This window comes from Ictalurus furcatus, chromosome 12 (assembly GCF_023375685.1).
Source record: "Ictalurus furcatus strain D&B chromosome 12, Billie_1.0, whole genome shotgun sequence".
Taxonomy (NCBI): domain Eukaryota; kingdom Metazoa; phylum Chordata; class Actinopteri; order Siluriformes; family Ictaluridae; genus Ictalurus; species Ictalurus furcatus.
The window spans coordinates 3,305,793-3,330,050 of NC_071266.1; the positions used below are offsets into that span (position 1 = coordinate 3,305,793).

Sequence of the window (24,258 nt, forward strand, 5' to 3'; positions counted from 1 at the left end):
TTGAGAGATGCACAGTTATGTGATCTTTAATGATGCTGAAATCCAGCTTTCTTTCTGCTATGAATGCATGTGTTGCTCAAACATGTTACTGATTCAAGAGGAGGCATGTTCCAATAGAGATCGTCTTCTTTCGAAAGTCTTTGGTGATTGCATTGCTTTGTCAAATTCTTTGTCTCACTGAATATGTCTGCAAGATAGCTAGAGCGGGCCATTTGCCATAAGCCAAAAACTCCACATGATCAGATATCTTAATACAGCAAAGTGGAGGCCATCCACATCAGATCTGCCTAAAATCATCTCAACAAAACTTTGACTAAAGTATGCTTAACATGGCAAACATTCAACTTGCTCAGTATTGAGTTCAATACTGACGTTTAGTTATTCTTCTTCTATCTTTAGTAGTTTGATATGTAATATTTAACTACAATATAACTACAATATGTAATATTGTAATATTTATTTGTAATAAGTGTACATTAGTTAGCTCTCTGACAAAGAACATTGCAGCATTAGAGATGTGTATCCAGATGCTAGAAAGAGGTAGCAAGAGTAGGAGCAGCATAGTTTTGGTAGGGAAAGTCTGGATGCCTTAGGCAGAGATAGCATCCCCCCCACCCCCCCCGGCCCCAACTCTAGCATTATAGCCCTCTAATGGATGATGACTAGGTGGCATAATCTCTAAGCCAAAGCTAATGCTAAGGTTCAGCTACAGAAGCACCACTCCTCAATGCTTCCCCTGTCAAACAGGTTTGGCACCCACTGACATGCCTGAAAGACCTCTGGTGGACCTCACATAGGAGTGGCACATGAAATTAGCTAGGACTTTAGGGGCACCAGCAGCACTAGATAAGTGTTTACCAAGAGCCAGGGCACCTGACATAGGAGGTTATCTTAGGTCTTAGGAAGCATAGCTTTTCAAAGATAGTTTTTCATGTAAGAGTTAATGATATATGCCTTTGTCAGTCAGACTAACATTGTAGAGGTGTGTAAATTCCACCATACTGAGACTGTGTTTGTACCCTGAGCTAAACATAAATGTAGAAATATGCAGAAAATTTGATTTAGTAACCTAATTAACAAAGTTGGTTCATACTAAATACCAGCCAGCACATTTGATCTGAAGCTAGAACTTTTGAATATTAGATCTCTTACATTTTATATCTATTACTTAACAGAAGTAATAGATATAAATATACAATATTTATATTTATACAGTACATATACAGTTATTTACATCACCCTCATCTAACTGGCAGAGGAGAAGGTGTTGCATTTATATTTATATTCTAGGCATGGATATGACTTTGACGCATTTGAAATTCTTTATAATAACATAACACACCTGTATGTAGCCACAAAAAAATAAGTCTACCCAGTCGATTCCACTAATTAATATTTACAAACCCCCAGTGCTGTATTCTGAATTTCTTTATGAATTTGCATATCTCTCCACCGTAATAGAAGATAACAAAAATAATTCTAGATTTTTATTTAATACTGTAACAAAGTTAACTAGGAATAAGACCACCACAGAAGCATGCACACCACCAATATTTAGTAGTAATGACTTTATGAATTTTTTCAATGGTGTGACGTCACTAGAATACCCATAAAACAATTCTCCTCATTCAGCTGAGTGTTTTGATATGTCACAAGTCTATCTTGTGGTACTTTTGTGATTCCACTTATTTTGGGGTGCATGTGACATGATATCATATGATGTCACTAAAATACCCATAATGCAATTCTCCTCATTGAGCTGTTTTAGCTTTAGCTAGGAAACTATTTCTAGTAACCATATAAATCATAAAAGTCATGCACATTTTATGGGCCATCCTTTCTTTCAGAAGAACTACTGAGTATTTAAAGATACAGTAATCGATGGGTTTATATTACAAAACACAAATGCACGATATGTAGAAAATAGAAATAAAGAATGTAGTTATAAAGCTGATGGACAGAGTCACAGGTATAGGATGCGTGATGGTAAAGCATCTGGATTCGTGATGGTAAAGCATCTCTGGTGGTAAAGCCTAATGTATTGTACAATGCATACCTTTTTATACCTCTGACCCTTTGTGAAGTGTATCATGACAGAGAACCAAATGGAAGTGACACAATGTATTTTACGGCATTATGGAGATCACCCTAGTGAATTGTATGTTAATTAGTTTCCTCAGAATGAGTTGGTGGGTACAAAGGCAAAAGGTCTCCTGTGTAGACCATGTGGTCTTACACACATTGTAAGATATAATAATATATATTGTATCTTTTATTTAATATACTTGTATTTATGTATGACATCACCACATTATTCACGATGAAATATGGATTAGATTGATGATAAACATGCCCTGAAGAATATTGTAGTTAAGCATAGTTTAGATGACTAAGTTCAGTTCACATGGTCTCTTTGACCCACATTGCTGATTACTTTAACCTTAAACAAATTACTTCCACAGTTTATATATGTAATACATTCATCAGTTCATAAGGCAAATGTTATACCTCCACTTCATTAATCAGCACTCATCTGAATTTTGTTCTTTTTATTCAACTCTCACACTAGACTTTACATATGCAGGGTTTTAAAGTTGTGTGTGAGTGAGAGAGAGAGAGAGAGAGAGAGAGAGAGAGAGAGAGAGAGAGATGCACATATTTTCCACTTTCTGATGATGTAGAGGTTCAAGAATGTCCCAATCACATTGAGTCCCATGATAGGTTTTGAAAAACATCAGGCTTTGGAAAGATGGTGAGACTTATGTGAGACACTGGACAAAGTGGAAGATGACTTTAAGGAGAGCTCAGACACAGTAGACACCTTGGAGGGAAGGTCAGAGGAGTTGGAGATATTTGTGGGAATGGAATGCAGGGCTACGGCTTCTTCAGCAGGAACTGTATCCTCAATTGTCCTTTAGAGATTTTTATTAAGCATCGTTAGAATCTGAATATCATGCAAAGTAAGCCTATGGACCTGTAGTATTTCCCTGTTTTAGCACACATGATTTGCCATATATAAATCCTTCAAAAGCTGGAGCAGGGAAAATGTTAAACTGAGCAGTTTTATACAGTTGAACAGTTCAGTAAGATTCTCCTGTTCTGGTCAGTGGAAAGAATGCAATACATGATCTAAATGTGAACTCACCTCCTGTCCAGAGACCAGAGCTTATAAATTGATATCATGTACAAGAGCCCTCCAGTAAATTGAAATATACTTCCAGCCCATCCAACAAACAATGGTGTGCCCAGATCAAACCTGAAATTAGACAGAGAAGCAAGACAAAACCACATTGTTCTCCAACTCAGTTAATTAATGATATATCACAAATTACAAGACAAAAAGAAGTTTGTAGAACCATAGTAGTACTTCACTGATAATCCTGATTATTTGATTATTTAATCAAATGCTTATAAAGTGCTTACTTTAATTCAAAATTAGGATTGAAGAATTCTGCTGTAATGTTGCGAGCATAGACAGCATACCCTGCTGCAGCTAACAAACCTTTAAGATGAGAGATTGAAGAGAAACAAAGTGGTTAATTTCACTTTTGAGGGACTTACTGTCAAGGTCAAACATATAATAGTAATTTAAAAAATGAATCTCAGTACCACTGATAGTATGACAGAGGCTTCCTATGAAGATGGCTCTGTTCTTCTCCTTCTCTTTGCCCCCTATGTAAGTGCATTCCATCCCTACCAGGCTCAGAATGAACCCCAAAATGCCAATGGCTACTCCACCCATTAGTAGTGCCCTCACAATCTGGACATTATCTGGACATATAAAGTTTATTAAGTTGAACAGCTTTCTTGATACAGCACACGTCATTATTTGGCAAATTTTCAATAAAACAGAGAAATATGCATACCACCACAGCAGCAATAATTGGTCTAAGTGTTATTAGATAGACTTTTGCCTGTACTTACTTTCCACGGACCAGAGCATGGGAAAGTCATAGCAATTGGAGACAGCATTAGAGGAAGTGGTGCAGGTCCGCCACAGACTGGACCAATACCAAGTAATGTAGACGACAGAGCTGCCTCCCTGGCCGCCAGCAGCGGCCACCTTCCAGCCCTCCATTGCCAAAGAGCAAGCAATGAAAATCCATCCCAATACGGTCAGTAAAAATCCCCAGATCTGCGTTTCACGGACCTCCATATTCAGTTCACTACTCTACTCTCAGATATTGATTTCTGATTTTTTTTTATCCTTGTTGTGTGCCTGTCTGTACCTCTTTAGCAATCCATTTTTTCTTCCTCAAACCTATTTTGTCTGAATTTACTGCACATGCGCCTGTCTAGTTTTTAACCTTTTACTAAAATTAGTCCTTTTAGAAGTTTTCAACAAGTTTTTAACTAGTCTTCCCCTCACATGGTCACAATTAATCTAAATCTTTTTTTTTTTTTCGCTTTTCTGCAAACCAACAGTAGAGAACTGGCGCAGGAGACAATGTGTCCTTCTTGTTGTCAATGTGAGTGAGTCTTACTGTACATTCTCAGAGATGGACTGATAAGTGAGGCACAGAGAACTGATAAAGTGCTTACCTAGACATGTAGCTCAAATTTCTGCTTGACTAACACATTGTACCTGACTTAGGAAACGTTTGCCTATCAAGAGAAGAAAATCCTATCTAGTAAAATCCTAGTCAAAAGGAATACAATTATGACTTAATCTATCAGCACAGGGTGTTCTGCTATGAATCAGTACTATAAGTAGGAAAACATGAAACTTTTTTAAAGGGGAAAAAAGAATGTGTATTTATTATGACAACAGAAGCATCTAAATATTTCACAGATTTTTTGCACTAATGTAAGCTGTCTCCCTTGACAATTTGTCTACTACTAACAATCTGAAGATATAAATTAAAGCGATATCTCAGTGTTTATATGGATTAAGTGACGATAAAGGCTGAGAAGAATTACAAACAAGAGAAAGGTCTTTATTTACTTAAAATATTGTCTCAGATTTAAAAAAGACATTACAGTATTGATTTTACAATGTTTTGTGTGTATGTATGTTGGAGATGTTTAATTGGACATGGGTTAGAACTTTGTACGTAAACTAGTAATATCTCCTCTGCCTTTGATGTTTTGATATTAGCACCTTGTCAAACCAAAACATGGCTTAAGACTAAGAAACTCATCCTTGTTTATCATCTACAGGTGAGTATGTATTTTTTTTTTTCAGGATTAGTGCCTTTATTAGTCATACTGCCTCAGAAATTACCCAAATTCCAGAACCAACAAGAAGTAAACTGTAATGATCAACTTTAAGACATGCTAGTAATAAAGAATAAAGAAATAACAATACGAATAATAAAGAAATTGGTCTTTAATTTTGCAGTTCAAGTAAATCAAAAATAGTTCAATATAACTAGATTTACACATTTTAGATATATTACTAAATAAATGATTCAAAGGCAGCTTTCCCCTTTGAGGATTTTAAAGGAAAATGATCATTTCAGTGGTATTCAGAACTATTTTTCAAGTTCAGAAAATGTTTAGAAAATATGTTTCTTGCCATATCTTATAGTCATAAAATTTTCTTCAATGATTATGTTTTGTTGTTGCTGTTATAATTAATTATTTTAAATTCAAAGTAACAACTTAACGGTCATTCCATCTCAAGTGGTCCAATACAGGTTGCTCCGCCATTTTTAATTTTCCTACTTTTTTTTTTTACCTCTATGTATTGGCATTGCAAAACCACAAATTATTTATTTCCATCCATCCATCCATCTTCTATACCACTTATCCTTCCTACAGGGTCACGGGGAACCTGGAGCCTATCCCAGGGAGCATGGGGCACAAGGCAGGGTACACCCTGGACAGGGTGCCAGTCCATCGCAGGGCACAATCACATACACACTCACACACCCATTCATACACAACGGACACTTTAGACACGCCAATCAGCCTACCATGCATGTCTTTGGACTGGGGAAGGAAACCGGAGTACCCGGAGGAAACCCCCGCAGCACGGGGAGAACATGCAAACTCCGCACACACAGGGCCACGGTGGGAATCGAATCCCCGACCCTGGAGGTGTGAGGCGAACGTGCTGGTATCTCGGCTTAGGATGGTCTGAACTCCTTGGAACGAGAACTGATTTCTAGAGCACATTACAAGGTACATGAACATATATAAAGAACTTGCACATTCCAAATGTACTGCTCAAGATTGTGCACAGTTCCACTTTTAGTATCAATCTATAATGGCAGTACGTGACTACAACTCGGAAGTCTCTCATTGCTTTTATCACAGGAGAAACAACATCACAGCTCTGTTTATGACACTGTTCATTTGTAAAACATCCAACTGAACACTGTGATTCCATATTTGGATAAAATCTGTTCACGCATACCAACTGAAGACCTGTATCAACATGATAGATCAAACTAGTTCTTCAAATCTGGCCCTTGAGGTCTACTGTCCTGCAGAGTTTAGCTCCAACCCTAATCAACCACATCTGAACAAGCTAACTAAGGTCTTCAGGATTACTGGAAAATTACAGGCAGTTAAGTTTGGAGGTTAAAGCTAAACTCTGCAGGTTTTAAGAACTCTTCAAATGTAGTAATATATTATACCTCACTGACAAGCATAAGCTATTGTATGTCAATCATAAACATAATTACTGTAAAATAATGTTCATTTGTATGATTTGTTATGCTTATATTTAGGGCTGTAAATTAATTACAATTTTAATCGAATTAATTACATGATTTGCCAATTAATTCATCTAATTATTCATCTAATCACCATATTAACAGGCCTATAGTCCACAGCAATCCATTTAGCTATCACATTTGTTAGTTTTTCTGATGTAGACTTAATAATTCTGTGCTTCTTGCTCTCGATCAGTGTGGTTTGGTAGAGTGTGTTGACTGTAGCCGCCAGGGTTGTGCTAACTGTACAGCTCGCTAAAACATGTTTTGACTTCAGCTGGCACTTCAGGCTAGAATTGCTTTGATGGTATGCAAATTCTTAATTGCAGATAGTGCATGATGGGGATGGGGATGGGGATGGGGGTGAGGCGGTGGTTGTGCATGAACACAACACTTTAAATGCTTTAATTCAGGGGTTCCCAAACTTTTCCAGGGCAAGGCCCCCCAGATGGCATTAACATTTGACCGAGGCCCCCCTTTTGCAAGATGTCTTTAAAACACATTAAAAATACAGACTTCTGAATATATCCCCCTTTTTTTTATTAATAATTACATCTTACATCTTTACATTACATTACATTAGGGATTGATTTTGTGTGTGTGTGTGTGTGTGTGTGTGTGTGTGTGTGTGTGTGTGTGTGGGGTTGTCTGAGAGTGAGAAAGAAAAAATCATGTATTTATATATTTTTCACACCAAATTGTTGAGGCCCCCCGGGCGCCCCCTGGCGGCCCCCACTTTGAAAACCACTGCACTGATGTACAAGATAAAGTTGTTTACAATTGCTTACTTCCTCAGTATCTTGATTGACAGATGTGTCGTGCAATCAGCAGTAAGTAATCCATTCGCAAAATATACCTACCTTTTCCGTTTTGTCCGACTTGTTAATGTGTTTTCAGATTGTCATTGTGTTTATAGTTTGTTGTTTTATTTCTGAATTTGTTATTTTGTTTTCGGAATTGTTATTTTGTTTTCATATTTGTGTTTTGTTTTGCACTTCTTGGCCACTGTATTACGTACTTTCTGAACTACTCCTCAAATTACTTGTCTTTTCTTGCCTTATGTCAGTTCCCTTTCTCTTACTCATGACATCACCAGTGTTAAATGAAATCTGAGTGCAAAACAAATCCTCTCTTTTGCACTAATTCTACTATTTATATGTGAAAAGGTCACTGCATTAAGTTTGAATTTATTACCAACCTAAATTATACACGGATAAAACAGACATTCGTGAGTCATGACTAAAGGGTTGCATCTTACACAATGGTTGGTATTGAACAATTTAGAAAAGAAGAACAAAAAGAATATATTTATAAAAAGTTTTTGTATGATACACCATCTCACTCAAAACAAAACAAAACATAATTATAGTGAACTGATTCCTAACCATTTCACCCCTTAATGGATGATCATGAGAGAATGCATGCACACACATAGCTTACTGTTACTATGTTAATGTTACAATGTTACTGTTACTATGTTACTGTTACTACAGTAAGATTCACAATATGTTAGTTGCTCAGCCGAAACGAGTAGCTTGTCATAAAAGTCGTTTTGGAGAAAAACAGCAATATAGATGAAAATCTCTAAATCTGAGCAATTTTGTTTATAATATAAACTATAATATAAATATTCTAAATATTATATAGTATATAATAAATAAATAAATAAACTTTATATGATATTTTATAAAGTCTCCGCTTTCAGAGGTAACTACCATTATCGCTAGCTATTAATAGTCTGGTTCTGGTGGCCAACTAGTTATCTGTCAACATAATGTTATAATAACCAAATACAGCCAGAAGCAACTGTTCAGTCTTACCTGTGAAAGGTAATTCCCCAAGATCTGGTTTGGATTGTGCGACAGTTTGTACAGCCCCAAGCTCCACATGAGTCAAGCATCTTATCACCAGTCCAGTTATGAGATTCGACAAGTTGCCTGGATCAATATGGCAGCGACGTTGACGTATGATTCAGTGGCCAATGCAGCATCTTTGTATCTATGGGTTTAACACTTGAACTTAATAGCTGTGTCCTCGACATCATAATGCTGCATCCATCGCATGTACCCAGCTAACATTTTTGCTTCCTAGAACATTCTGGGAATCAAAAACTAACTAGCAAGGAAAGATTTAGTTATGGAAATAGATCATTGTTTTGGGGTTTGCAGATCATTCCCCTAACGTTCCCTAACGTTCTCTTAATTTTCCCATAATGTTTTCTTAATGTTCCTCTAACGTTCTCTTAACATTCCCCTAATGTTCTCTTACCCTCAATTTTCATGATTTATTTTTAATATTTGTACATTCATGCATCATTAATGATAAATAAAACAAATCAGTCTATATAAATAAATAATCAGCACACAATCCATGTTTTTGTTGATCCATTGTTTACATAAAATTACAAGCCATGAATCTCAGATCATTCTAAACAGTATTTATCTTTTTTTTTTAAATCATGAAAACCTTTTCATAGACAAAAAAATGCAAGAACACTGTACACCTGCCATTATCAGATGCAGTAGAAATAAACGGTTATGTGAGTTGAATTCCAAACAAACCAACTCAGCTGATGGCATGCTCTGACGTAGATCAGCGAAGATTGACAGGACAGGGACACTTCAGGGGCCAATCAGATTTCAATGCCCCTCTGGCCCCACCCCTGGATCGGCCAACGCTTGAAGGAAATTTCAATTCTCTAAATTGACCTAAAAATAACCATTAGAGAACATTCTATATAGGTTCTCTTTAGATTGTCACAAAAACCTCCCTGCAATGTTTTGGGAAGGTTAGTATTTGGTTACAAAAATAAAACCTAAAAATAACCATTAGAGAATGTTCTATATAGGTTCTCTTTAGGTTGTTAAAAATAAATCTCCCTGCAACTTTCTGGGAAGGTTAGTTTTTAGTTACAAAATAAGAACCTACATAAAACATTCCTAGAACATTGTTATTTGGTTCACAAAAAATAATCAAACGGGAACCATATGCTGACATTAGGGGAACATTCTGTGTTTGCTGAGTAGTACCCGTTGAAAAACTTTGCTCACATTCCGAAGTATGTCTTCCTAACCCGCTGCCGTCAATCAGTTTAAGAGGGGATAAGGACAAACTATAAAGTTCCAGTCTTCAGAAGGGTTCGATTAATGCAGGCATGCATGCTGAAAAATACAGCTGAACTAGCTTTATTGTCAGAGCTCTATTTGGTTGTCTCAAGACAAACTTTTTCCTCAACCACCCCACTTTTCCGCACACGCTCCACCTCTCAGAAGAAGCCCAATTACATTCAACTCAAAATGGAAATAGAAATAAATCATAAAACAAATTATCCAATATCACACACATTTAAAGCAATTTTACAAAAATAAATCTCACAATACATTTATGTAGTGTTCTAGATTGAAACCTTTCTCTACTATGTTACAGGCTATTTTCTCTTGTTTAAATTAAGGCTTTTCAGTGCAAACTTGTATCCTGGGAGAAGGAAAGCATTAAACTTTTAAACTTTATTGTGCGTCAAACAAAAATGGCTGTTTATAATAGCAGGAAAAAGAAGGTTGAAAAAAAGGAAGTCATAATATTATAATGGTTATAAAAGTCCAGGATTTTAGTCGATTTTCTCTTTTATAAAAAGAGAAAATTGTGACAAGTTTTGAAAGAATTTGGTACCATCTCTTGTTGATGATGAACTTTATTTTACACATACCTTGTCTTAAAGACATCTTATGGGTCTGTTTTGTTTATTTTTTGTAATTTAATTATTAATTTTTGGTGTTTACCAGAGGTTTTAATGTTTGAGTAATTTAACATTTTTGTTAATATTCAAATCTCTCAAATATGTATAGATGTGTTCTCTGTTTTCATGTACTGGTGAGTTCATTCTTGTAAGATAATTCCTACTTCCCAAGTACACAAGACTACTGTGTGTACTTGATGTTGTGAAACACCCCTGTTCTCTGAACTCATATGTATGAACTTTTGAGGAGGAGCTAATTAATGTGGGACACCTGAAACCTATCTCTAGCCTATTGTTATGCGTTTACTTGTTTATTTCAGTTTTATCTAGCCTAATAGTTTTTCTATCTATCTATCTATCTATCTATCTATCTATCTATTTATTTATTTATTTCCTGGCCTTTGTGCATGCCAGTAATAATTTTAACTATTAATATCATCTCTCAAAACCAGTGGCAGGGCTTAATGTGTGATTGGGTGATCTATTTGAATTGATTGTTTTTGGAGGTTGTGAGGCATTATCTGAAGTTGGTTAAATATCTAAACCAAATATGCAATTTTATGTTTCTATTAAGTGACTGCAGTTGAACCGAGAAAGTACTGTTGTTGTGGTGCCCTCATCCAAAGAATATTGCACAGAATTGCATTGTCCAGTGGGAAATTTTTATTTGAAAGCATGGTTTAAGGCTTTTGAATAATACTTAGTGCTTAATTAAATCATACATTATTTGATCAATTGTTTGACATTTACAACTCCCTATTAAATTGATAGATTCACTATGGCAAAGTTTGTGAATTATATCAGTGCATGAATTATAACAGCTAAAAATGTGTGACCTCTCCAGACCCCATATGAATTAGCTGATGTTGCTAGCTACTTCATTAAGTCAACATATCCACCAAATGGTAGGAACTGTGAGCAAAGCACTAGGATGTGGCTATGTTAGAAATAAACAACAACATTAAGACCTAAGTTGTACAAACATTAAAATCTACTTAGACATTTAGGCCTATAATTGTCTTAGAAATACTAAGCTTCTAAATGAGAATTACATGAAATCACAAGATTTCCTTTATGTATAATTTTGTAAAGATACATTTACAGAAATGTTCACAATAATGAATTATCACAACCATACGTGCAACTAATCTTATATAACTTCACAACCACTAGCAAATATTAAGAACATGGGCTAAAAGGAGTAAACAGTACTAAACAGTAGACTGAACAGTAAAATTACCTTGCCAGCAAATATAACTTACAGCCATAACTCTCATATCTTCTATATATACACAAAAATTTCAGAAGTAGAGGTTTTATTAAAAGTACAATGTACTTTATTATATTACATAACTAAAAACTACAACCATAACTAAACACTACAGTTTACTGGAATACCCAACACAGAAACATGTGGTTGGAAAGAAAGGCCCTGCTGCCAGCGCAGCAGAGCTCTGGAACGCACCAGAAATCTTCGAGAAACAGGGGTCAAAGTCTAGGGTTTCCAATGATCATGAGGTGGAGACAGATGCTAGGTCCTAAAGAAGGTGAGTAGGCTGATCTAATTTCCGCATCTAGACAGCATGTTCCAGAGCCGGAGGTACATAACAGGAACCAACATCATAAATGTCTGTCATCAATTCAGTTGGTTATCAGGTCTCAATTCAGCAAAGGGCACATCCATTAAAGACAGAAGACTCATTCCATCTTCACTATATGCTGTCTTTTATTATCCCCCCCCCCACTCCACACCCACAGTCATCCCCCACCGCTCCCAAAAATTACAAAGAACGCTTCAGTAACTTCAGACCTGGCAATCTATGCGAACACTTTTATGTCTGTAAACGTCTAAAAATGCACAGGTATGAAAAGTTAGATAGTTATATAGTACTTAGTAGATCTGCTTTTAAAAAGACTAATGCTAAAGTACAAAATTACATTTTCACTTTAATATCTACTTGCTTTAGTGATGGTCAATGTGTTATCTGTGGTCGTTTCCCTTAGTGATTATGGTTGTGCATAAAGCATGTCCATTTTACAGCCTATAACACAGGCATTCGCTCTTATTGGTCAGTTTTATACAGAACTTTCCTGTAGAGATATTACACATAGGCATTTCTCCCAAACTGCCTCACAGAGTAGCCTTGATCTGCGGCACCTTTTTCAGAACTTACAGGACTTTTGCCATTTTTGCTTTGAGTTTTCATGAAAGAGGTGACTCCAGTGTAGGTGTATTCCCTTTAAATGTGGAGAAAGTGTGATACATTACCATCTGTAACACAGACTTGTAAAATGATAAGTCGAAAGAAACTCATTAATGTTAATACTTCATATTTAATTAACAATCTTTTAATATTTGAGATAAATATATATATAAATAGTTATATACCTCATGCTGAAGCCCTCTGTCATGGAGAAGCAGAAGATACTGCCCCCCAAAAAGCAAAGGACAGATCCTGCCCATCCAATAAACAGTGCAGCCCCCAGCTCAAACCTGGACAGATAATAACAATTAGGCTGCTATAATCAGATTATGTTTATAATAATTCCTATAATTAATATAATAAGTTGAATTGCTTTGCTGCAGTTACTTACTTTTGTGCCACAAATAAAGGGTCAAAAAACTCAGAGGTTATTCTGTGAGCATATAGTGAACATGTTGCTAATGAACAGACACCTGTAGAGAAAAACACAGTGAGAGATTAAATTCTTATCCAAATTACAGACTGAACTAAATGTCCTCATGCCAGTAGTATGGATGCTAGTTTATTTGTTATTTCTATGTCCATTTGTTAATTCTATGATAAAAAAAAAAAAAATACCCCAACCTTGTTACTCAATTAAGAGCAAAACACAACCACTGTCAGCAAAGAACATTAAAGATACTGTTACCTGAAATTGGTTAACACATTTATTAATTATTAAATTCAGGTTTTATTAGTTGCAATTTTTTTTTTTAATGTTTCAAAGTTAGTTTAAATGACACCCCAATCATGGAATAACCCATCACACTTTTACATTTATTTGCCAGCTCACCTATTAAAAGAGGTTGAATGTAACCTCTTTCTGAGTTGAATGGAATACAACACTTAATGAATCCTTTAAAGGATATTTTCCCCAAGAGTACAGTAATAATTTAATATACTATGCAATAATTTCCTGTACTATGTAGTACACTATATACTATGTAACTATGCAGTGTAGAATAAATACCATTTTACATTTGATTTTATATATTGCAGTGTTCATTGCAAATTAATTATTATGAACCTTGAATTTCAACTAAAGCAAATTTCTCATTCCATTTAATTTACACAATGATCATTATTCTTACTGTGGCATTTTGTAGGTCAGACTAATCTTTTGATTTGTTTGAGTTGTTTTATTCAAATTTATGATGTAAATTACACTGAACATCATTTTACAGATTAATCTTTTGTTGCTCTAGATGAAAGTTTCTGCTAGTGACAATGAAAATGTATATTATCTATAGACATATTGGTGAGGAATAGGTTCCTGACCCCAGGTCTATTGATTGTAGTAAGTAGAAAAGTAGTATAAATGTATTAGAGGTCTAGACAATTACCACTGAGGATAAAATGTAGTCCAGAGAGGCAGGTAATCCTGGCCTTGGTAGTCTCAGAGCCACCTATCTTTGTGCATTTCATTCCCACTAGGGCCAGAATGGCCCCAAAGAAACCCAGGCACACTCCAGAGATCATCAGCCCACGACACACCTGAATATAAGCTGCACAATCAGGACAACAGATGCTTGAATTCACTGAGGTTTTCAGTGTACATCAAAGTAATGGCTGATTGGTAATATAAAGTAGGTAAGAGGTACCAGGCAGTCCCACAGATTTTTTAATGACTTGAAGTAAAGGATTATAAACTGACTGTGGTAAAGAATAAGAAAAAAGAAGGCATTTAGAGACTACTACACTATATGACCAAAAGTATGTGGACACCTTACCATGACACCCATATTTGGGCCTTCCCCAAACTGTTGCCAAAGCTGGAAGCATATAAATTTCTAGAATGTCTTTGTATGCAATAGCATTACCACTTCCCTTCAATTGAATTCAGGGGTCTAGCCCAAACCTGTTCTAGTATGAAAATGATAATGATAGTGAATCTTTATTGATCACATATACGTTACAGCACAGTGAAATTCTTTTCTTCGCATACCCCAGCATGTTAGGAAACTGGGGTCAGAGCGCAGGGTCAGCCATGATACAGCGCCCCCTGGAGCAGAGAGGGTTAAGGCCCAACAGTGGCAGCTTGGCAATGCTGGGGCTTGAACCCCCGACCTGCCAATCAGTAACCCAGAGCCTTAACCGCTAAACCACCTCTGCCCCATCCAAGTGAAATCCATGAAGACACGGTTTGCCAGGGTTGTGGAAGAACTCAAGTGGCCTGCACTGAGCCCTGCCCTCAACCTTACTGAACACCTTTGGGATGAATTGGAATGCCAGTGTGCACCAGGCCTTCTCGCCCAACATCCGTGCCCAACCTCACTAATGCTCTTGAGGCTAAACGGGCAAATACCCACAGCCATGCTCCAGAACTAGTGGAAAGCCTTCCCAGAAGAGCAGAGGTTATTATAACAATGACTGGAGGATTATATCTGGAATGGGATGTTCAAAAACCACATGAGTGTTATGGTCAGGTGTCCACAAACCTTTGGCCACATAGTGTATCTGAATGCATATCAGAATGCTTTCCTAGACTGAGATTAAGAGTTTGTAGTGTTTATTACTATAGTTACCCATGTTTCCCATATATTGAATGCAATGATTACCAAAGTTAACTGATCTTATACAATTTCCAGAAATTGTACTTCTGTATGTCAGCACTACAGACTGGGAAGTCCTTCATGTTCTAATCTAGTGTTAGGGTTACTTTAAGTGCATTTGGCACAATTTAACCTTGGCACAGTGATGGCCCTTTCAAAATGATGCATTAAGCTATTTGGCCCTGGTTATTTTGCTGGGAGAGGACATTACTCAAGCCAAAGTCACATTAGAGCTATCTGATACTTTGCTTCTCTTTTTCCATTAACAAATGTTGTCATCTACTCTTCCTGAGAGGAAGACTTAACAAAATTAAATCCAGTCTCCCAAGAGGTTAACATCTCTCTACAAGATCGTCTAAGCATACATAAACCTAAAGTAATTTTAGTTTACCCACAAACTCACTACAAAATCATTTTTCTCTAGCAATGAAAAGAAAGGCCATAAAAAGAGCAAATAACAAACCATCTAAAGCCAGCATGGAAGGGAAGTCCTTGCAGTTGGAGATTCCAGTTGAATCCGTCACACATGTCTTCCAGAGATTGGACCAAAAGGTTGCTGTAGTGATGACCGTTCCATCCACAGAGGACACTTTCCAGTAGTCAGTGGGCAGTGTGGAGGAGATCAGAACCCAGCCTGATATACTAAGCAGCAAAGCAACAATCTCCATAACCATCTTTCCCATAGTTTTCCCAGAGTTCAAATATGAACAAAGCCGAATCACTTGAAATCAGTGATTCAATATTGCCAGTCAATAGTTATTATAGGAAACAGTACTCAGGGTTGGCTATGGTCACTACATGTCAGGATAGCAGTGTTTCTAGTATGTGGTTCAGGAGGATGTGTTGTGGACTGAATTTGGCTAGCACTGGGTCCCTTTTGGTTGCATTATATACAACAGGGAGGGCTTTGTTCTCAAACCTTTTCAACAACTGACCAATAGCCTTTTTTATTCACATTAACCATCCATTTCACCACAACACAGTGACACACACACACACACACACACACACACACACACACACACACACACACACACACACACACATATCACTCCACAAGAATGATTTGAAGAGGAAGGGTAAGCTATGAAAGGTCAACAGATGAGTACATTAGAGGTGGATGTTATTGAAAGGGCCTGAAATGTTGCAGTGGACATTGGGGGGGAAAATCTTTATATAACAATATTTCAAACACATATAACAAAAGTTGTTAGATGTTAATTTTGGAGCAATGCAAAACTTTGTGGGTTTTCGTGTAAAAGCAATTATAGGTTAGATTTCTGTATAGGTATTACTATCAAAACTGTTCTAACTCCACCATTGTGATTTGTTAATTAAAATAGTGTAGCAAGAGTGTAAATGCTTCTTTATTTGGACGTTTACATTTATTATCAATTAATATCTTCCGCTCTGATACATTAACCAGTGTTGGGGGATTACAACCATGCAAAATATCAACAAACGTGCAGACCGTTTTAATGATGATATACCTATTAAGTTCAAAATAACTTGGGCTGCAAAGCTTTATTCATTCAAGTTAATGATGTTCTTTCTTGTGTGCTATGGTGGTGCAATGGGTCCAGGGTCCTTGGTTTGATGTTCTCCCCATTTTGGTGTTGGTTTCCTAATAGTTTCTCTGGATTTCTACCAGCTCCCAAGACATGCTCGTAGGTGGAATGGCTACTCTACATGTGTGCGCATATGTAGCCTTGATATGGACTGACGTTCCATCTGTGAATTCCTGCCTGGCATCTGATTTCCTGGGATGGGCTCTGGATCTGCCGCAACCCACGAGGTGGTTTCACCTGCAGAGCTCCAGCCAGAGGTCAACGTGGCGACCTCATCTCCAGAGCTCCAACCTGAGACACACGAGGTGGTCTCACCTGCAGAGCTCCAGCCGAAGGTCAACGTGTTGACCGCCCACGTCAAGTTCAAGTCAAAGGCCGAAGAGGCGGCCTCCCACGCATGTTCCTGTCTGAGGTCGACAAGGTGACCTCCCAACCAAGTTGCTAAATAATCCAATATATGACTTTTCCAATGTCACCTGCATTCACAGCTCTCTACATATCACAACAATGCAACATTCAGCAATCCAAAATTTGACACTACCAAATCCAGATTCATTCACTGAACCTTCACCAAAAAGCATTCTCAATTAAGCTTAAGATTTTTCTTATCCATGCAGTATAAAATCCACCCAAATCATGCTTGCAAAAATTTCTTGACTTTACTTCATGTCACAGCTTACTTTGATATGGCCTGAGGCATTAAATGTTCCACAGCAGGAATTAAGGAGGATTGATGTATAGAGGTTGGTAGTAACACATGTACTTTTTACATTTTACATGTTACATTTACTCGAGTAACTTTTTGAAAATAAGGGTAGGTTTAACTGGCTATACTCTTATTCAAGTTAATTTTTAATCACAGAAATGTACTTTTACTCTGCTACATTCTGTGTTGTTCCTCCATTACTGTTAAATGGTAATGAATATAAGTAGTTTTAATAATTAGTTTAAATCACGTATAATGAGGTCGCGAGTCTCGCAATACGCTGTTGCGGACACAACAACTGCTCACTTTTTTTTTACCGGGCTCAGTCCTGGAAGATAATGGCTGAAGAGGTGGAAGAAGCGAGAATATTGATGGAGGCAGGACACACACACACGCACACACACACAGGTGTGACTAATGTTCGCACTTTTTTGTTTCCTGTTGAAAACACTCGCTGGAGCTCAGTCATATCCTGCCAACAAGGTCACTTGAAGGATTGTGAAAAGTAATTTTGTTATTTTATTATTGAGGAATAGATACGACCTAAATACTTTGCGGCTCACAAGACAAATGGTAATGATAAATTTGGAAATAGGATGTAATTACTGAATGCCATATCACAGCAAACCAGTGACTCCATTTCCCAGGATGCACCATGAACTACAAACATGGCCGTAGAGGACTACACTTCCTACACACACACGGTCACCTTTTCCAGAGCTCTAATCACACACAGCTGTTACCAATCTCACACACACTCACGCCACAGTATATAGAGACTGTTTCAACACAATGACTTGGTGAAGTATTGAGTGTTATCACTGTACCAAGCGTTTGAACCTTGTTCCTCAATATCGATTCTTGCCTTGCCTAGTTTATACCTGTTTTTGACCATGCTATTGTCTCATGATTTGGATTTGTCTGCCTGCCTCTCTTTATTAAAAGCTGTTATTTGCATCCGTCCTCAAACTACTTACATGACACTGAAGAATAGTCATAATATCAATATATGACATTGTGTCACTGACCACAATGATGTAATGCTAGAATGCTACTGCTACATAAACTCGGAAATTACATTTTCACAAGATTACAAAAAGATTAGAAGATTACAAGAGTAGAAAACAACTGTTATATTGAGATCACAAAAAAATCATTGGCTTTTTAGACTTACTTAAATGCATTATTATTTCTATAGTAAAAGCTCATTCACAGGGACATTTATGGCAGACACTCTACATAAACCAGTCAAAATGTGCGTAATCGTCAACATGGTGAAGTTTTCTGTTATAAGACATTTATTTAACTTACAAGGAAGTAGTTGCTGTTACTGATTACATTGTAAGAGCTTTAGCCTATTGTTCCCTCATCAACCTCTCTTTTACTCTTTCTCTTGAAGTTAATGTGACAAAAAAAAACTCAATTTGTCATGATAAACTACTCTGTCTTGAAGACTCCAGTCGCATACAATCTATAACAATAAACAGTTAAAAAGCGAGATGTATTGTTCATTAATAAATAAAAATTTTTATTTGTTAGCATCATAAGAGAAATACTATCTCCAATATGCAAATTCAAAAACTATAATTTACATACATAATTTACTTTAATTTATAATATACATAAAATAGAAACCAAGGTAATTTACAAAGTTATGGTCAGCATCACGGACATAGGATGCGTGATGAAAAAGCATCTCGGATGGTAAAGCATTGATGGCAAAAAGCCCGTCTAATGGTACAAGGCAGCTTGACAGAGGTTTCTGTGGCTGAGAGGGTTCATCACTTGGTCATGGATGTAGTAATGTTTGCTGTATTGTTCACAGGATGCTGAAATTAGGCAGGTGGTAATTAACTCGGGTCCTTGATGTCTGTGAATGAGGATTCATTGTTTTATGGTTCCAGTGGCAAACTAAGTGAAGTTCTTTTGTAACAATTTTTTTACTTCCTTTGAAACATCCAGATTTCTGTGGTTTTCTTGCTGCACATAGAAAACAAGAAAACAATGTGTGTCTTCACATAGAAAACAAGCTTAATGCTCCAGCAAACAAAGAGTGAATAGTAGCAAAAACAACTGAGCACCAGAAAAAAAAAACAGAACAACTAAAGGCTAGGAAAACTTAAACTAGAAAACAAAACTATACACATTGCAAACAATAAATAATTTAACCAAGCACACAGGTACAAACAAGGAGGAAAAACACACAGAACTTGAATAGGGTAAGATGATTGGGAAATACAAAACAGGGGTGCATGATCATGATAGGAAATGGGGCAGACAACAAAAGAAGAAGTTAAAAAATGTGAGCCAGAGTGGCCTCTAGCGGTCTCGGGAGGTATTGTCCATAGTGGCTGTGACAACGCCTCTCCAGTCAAACCTGAGCATATTCTACACTGTGCTACCCTAATGCAGGGCCCACCCACAACATTCCCCTTAACAATGACAGTTAAAGTGATGTTCCTGGAGCTTTCAGTGTAAAGAAAAAACTTGTATGTGCACAATGTATTTGGTCAAAATGCTCTTTATTTCCGGCCCGTCACCATATCACGTGACTGGTTACTTGATCTGGCCTGTTATATTATACTGCCCTCTAGTGGTTTCATCAGTATGTAAAACACATATCAATACAGCTCCCCTTTTTTCAAAAGACATTGTTTAACTCTGAACTTAAACCAGTTATAACATAATAACTTAAATATCTGACCTTTCTAACCAGGTAACACAAAATAAATTTCTTTTTTATATTTCACAACTTAATAACAAAATCAGTTATTTCCACAGATTTGTGGTCAATTGTCTCATATTACATTCATTGGAATTCACTCCAAGACATGCAAAGATGGCTTTTGTGTGTGCAATTATCTGTTCTGCTGTTGTGCTTGGGTTGCTGGTATCTATGACATTGGCATATCTCAAAACGCTGCACTAATGTCACAATGACTCTGTGAATGCCCAGCCAATATGATACATCTTGTGCCCTCCTTTTACATTTCTCTATCCCCAAGTGTCCCTCGTGCACAAATCTCAACAACTGTGCTCTCATGGAGGTAGGTAGGACAATTTTTGTGCCTTTTAACAGAAGTCTCACCACTGACCACTCACCTTTAAAATGTTGGTATGGCTTTTCCAGTTTCCCATGAGCAGATAGGTGCATCAGTTCCATCACTCTCCTTAGTTTTTCATCCTTCAGTGTTTCTCTAGCTATTTCAGCCCATTTTACAGTTGACTCTGGCATCTGCGCTCTGAGCCCACATGAATCTGCACATTTTCTTCAGTGGAATTTTTGTTATTATGTAAGCTAGCCCTGCTTAGTGTGTCAGCTACTACTGGGTATTTTCCTGGCTTAAAATTCAAATGTCAGCATGATCGGTCTCTAGAATCCCTTCTCTTCCATATACATACTCGTGAAATTGTTCACAGCCAAACACTGCACCAAGTGTCTCTTTTTCTATCTGCACATAGTTTCTTTCTGCAGATATCACTGTTCATGATGCATAAATGACAGGATACTATGCATCATGCTGCTGGAGAAGAACTGCTGCTGAGCCAGCTGCATCCATAGAGACTTTTAATGGTCTGTCTTGTTCATATAATTTCAAAACAGGTTATTTTGTTAAGCTGCTCTTTAGCCACTCCCACTCTTTTGCATGCTCTTGCTCCCACTGCCACACTGTGTCTGTTTCTAACAGGCTTCTCAGTGTCCTTGTATTTGCTGACAGATTTGGAACAAATTTTCCTAGGTAGTTTACTAACTAATAAGGCTCTCTGTAGGTATTTCCTGTCTCCTGGTTCCAGCATTTCTACAGTTGCCCGGATTTTCTCTGGGTCTGGATGTACCCCTGCTTCAAACAGTTTCTCCAGGGATGTAATTTCTCTCACTCCAAACTGGCACTTATTTTAATTCAGTTTCAGACCTGATTTTTGTGCATGATTTAGGACCATGCGCAGTCTTACATCGTGCTCTTCTTTTGTGCTGCCACAGACTACCACATCATCAATTAAAAAAACAACTACTCCATTCCATCAAACAGCTGCTGCACAGTTTTATGGAAAACTTTTGGGGCTGAGCTGAGCCAAATTGTAACCATAAGAAACGATGCCTGCTGAAAGGTGAATTAAAGGTGCATAACTTTGCACTTTCCTCACCTAGGACTATTTGTTAAATTCCAGATGAGGTGTCCAATTTAGAGAAGTAGCATGCTCCACTCGTTGCACTTATGTCTGATTTTGTTGGTAGTCAGTAGTGCTCGTATTGGATCCCTTTGTTAAGTCTTTTGGCTCTATATACAGTCTAAGATCTCCATCTAGTTTCTCAAATATAACCTGGGAGTTCACCCATTCTGTAGGTTCTTCTTACCTGTCTGAGGACTCCTTCTTTTATTTGAGTATCCAGATTCTCTATCAGTCTCTTTTTCAATGCAACTGACACCTTTCTTTTCATGTATATGACTAGTTCTGATTTTCCAAATGCTCTTTATTTCCAGCCCTTCACCATATCATATGACTGGTTAGTTGCGCTGGCCTGTTAAATTATACTGCCCTCTAGTGGCCTACTGGGTAAGACCTTTTAACCAACTCTATGCTGTTGAAAAAGTTCTATGTAAGTGTTGATTTGATTGAACAGGGCTGGCAGTAATCAGGCCTGGTTGTGTCTAGTCCAGCTGAACCCCATTATGAATACAGTTCCATAGATTTGGGGAATTCGTGACTATGGGGGCAAATACATTTTCACACAGGCCCAGTTGGTATCGGAGAACTTTTTAACTTCAATAATAACATTATCATTTAAAACGGTATTTGTATCATTTATAAACTGTTTACTCAGGTTGCCTTTGTTTTACCTTACCATATTGGTATGGCTTTTGAAATGTGGTGAAAACAATAGGTTACTGTCTGTAACCTCAGTTATCTGAAACATCAAGTGGAGAGATCCGCCTATGGGAAGGGTATCCGTACCTGACCTCTGTAGAAGCATACAGTTGCACCAAGTCTGGCTGTGGCAGACAGGAGTGCATGTCCAATGGCAGGTTAGGGCACGCCCCTTACCTGAGTGCATAAATGATTGGTATACGCTCCTCTTCCTCAGTGAGCAAATTCGCTTTTCATGGGGCAAGCAGGGCAAGCTTCGTGGATCTCTCCACTCGATGTTTCAGAGAACCAGGGTTATGGACAGTAACCTATTGTTCTCTTTCATCATCTCGTGTTCGAGATACATCCATGGGAGAAATGGACAACTCCCCAGTTGCCCAATATACTCACAGTGAGGCCCTGTAAGCCAAAGGATAGTCAACTAGATAGGTGGTGCTTGACGCATCCCATAATGACGCACCTGGTAAAACCATGCACAAAGGGGATAGTGGTATGCAGGTGGAACATGAAGGACATACTGGTGACATGAATAAGTGACGCCTGATGGCCCAAGCTTCAAGATGGAGAAGAGGGCTTAAGAGAGGAAGGCTACGAGGAGCCCACTCTTAGGACAGAGTGAGCTACCAGGGTCTTAGTGACATTGAGCCATTAGTATTTGACAAATGTATGGGTAGAGGCCCAGCTTGCAGCAGAACAGATGTCCATGAGGTGGCCACGCCCCAGCAGAGTGTGCTCTGAGGTGCACTTCCTTCGATTCCTATGCCAAAGTAATAGCTTCCACAAACCAATGGGAAAGGCATTGCTTTTAAATGGGGTTCCCTGTGTTCTGGGGGGGGGGGGGGGGGGGGGGGCTGGTTAGGAAATGAAGAGGCTAGTCCTGAAAAGGCTAGTCCTATTCATATAGGCCCATATGCACTCACAGGACACAGAGGATTCAACCTCTGAGCCTCCACAGAGGAGAAGTGAGGAGGATGAAAAGTAGAAAGCTCAATCGCCTCACAGGTGAATGCTGGGAAGTATTTGAGCATAAAGGCTGGGTTGGGCCTAAGAAAAACCTTATCCCCGTGTGGGAGAGAATGTAGTGCACAAGGATTGAACAGAGAGTGCATGTAAATCACTGACATGTTTGGCTGAAGCCAGGGCCAGAAGTAAAGCTGTCTTCAAGGACAGAAGCTTAGGGTAAATCTCCCCCAGAGGCTCAAAAGGCTGTAGGGACAGAGCCTCCAGCATCATGGAAAGGTCCCACTCTGGAACAGCTCTTCTAGTGACTGGAAGTAAGCGACGAGCGTCCTTCATGAACTGGCGAATGAGGGGGTGTTGACCCACTGTCATACCATCGAACCCAACATGGCATGCAGCAATAGCCTTAGGCATACAGGAGGGGAATTATCTCTGCCAGCCACAGCACCTTGGGCCATCTGGGTGCCACCAGAATGAGGGTCAGGCTCCGAACTCTCAGCCTGGCTATGGTGGGTGCTGTTAAGGAAAGGGGAGGGAATGCGTAAAGCAGCACGTTGGGCCACCGATGGGCCAGTGCGTCCACGCTGAGGGGTGTGTCCCTGTTCCTTAGCGAGAAGAACATAGGACAATGGGTGTTTATGGCAGCCCGGCCAAATCTCTCCCACAATAAGTCCACTATTTGAACTGAATTCATAATGTATGCCTTGGTAGGCAAAACGAAGGAATTTCCTATGCGGGGGATAAATGCTCATGTGGAAAAAAGCATCTTTCAGATAGACTGATGTGAACCAGTCGATTTGACGAATTACGCGAGAAAGAGTGCTGTGTGTCAGCATTCTGAAAGCATATTTCCTCACGTTTTTTCAACACTCTGAGATCCAGAATAGGACAAAGTGATCCGTCCTCTTTTGGAACCAGGAAATACAGAGAGTAGAACCCCTGATGATGCAGGTGTGTGGGAA

The 24,258-nt window shown here is 38.1% G+C and overlaps 2 protein-coding genes across 2 annotated transcripts; both read right to left on the reverse strand.

Moving 5' to 3' along the window:
• Positions 1-2,534: 2,534 nt before the first annotated feature.
• cldn10e (claudin 10e) lies at positions 2,535-4,210 on the reverse strand. The gene is made up of 5 exons (XM_053638240.1): positions 3,925-4,210; positions 3,610-3,771; positions 3,424-3,502; positions 3,146-3,256; positions 2,535-2,912 (listed from the first exon to the last, which is right to left on the reverse strand). Exons 1-5 carry the CDS (start codon positions 4,154-4,156, stop codon positions 2,735-2,737), a joined length of 762 nt encoding a protein of 253 aa, XP_053494215.1. The 5' UTR covers positions 4,157-4,210; the 3' UTR covers positions 2,535-2,734.
• Positions 4,211-12,500: 8,290 nt separating this feature from the next.
• cldn10a (claudin 10a) lies at positions 12,501-15,876 on the reverse strand. The gene is made up of 5 exons (XM_053638173.1): positions 15,657-15,876; positions 13,985-14,146; positions 12,994-13,075; positions 12,788-12,892; positions 12,501-12,636 (listed from the first exon to the last, which is right to left on the reverse strand). The coding sequence occupies exons 1-5, from the start codon at positions 15,874-15,876 to the stop codon at positions 12,501-12,503; spliced, it is 705 nt and encodes a 234-aa protein (XP_053494148.1).
• Between the last annotated feature and the right edge of the window lie 8,382 nt (positions 15,877-24,258).

Bases quoted from the DNA above. Each gene is read 5' to 3' on its own strand.
- cldn10a (XM_053638173.1), bottom strand. From the start codon at position 15,876: ATGGGAAAGATGGTTATGGAGATTGTTGCTTTGCTGCTTAGTATATCA. The intron at 13,076-13,984 runs GTAATTGTCTAG...TTTTCTCTACAG, and splicing joins ACTACATTTTATCCTCAGTG to GTGTCTGTTCATTAGCAACA. The intron at 12,893-12,993 runs GTAAGTAACTGC...TTATCTGTCCAG, and splicing joins CCTTTATTTGTGGCACAAAA to GTTTGAGCTGGGGGCTGCAC.
- cldn10e (XM_053638240.1), bottom strand. From the start codon at position 4,156: ATGGAGGTCCGTGAAACGCAGATCTGGGGATTTTTACTGACCGTATTG. The intron at 3,503-3,609 runs GTACTGAGATTC...CTCATCTTAAAG, and splicing joins CCTCTGTCATACTATCAGTG to GTTTGTTAGCTGCAGCAGGG. The intron at 3,257-3,423 runs GTAAGCACTTTA...GTCTAATTTCAG, and splicing joins AATCCTAATTTTGAATTAAA to GTTTGATCTGGGCACACCAT.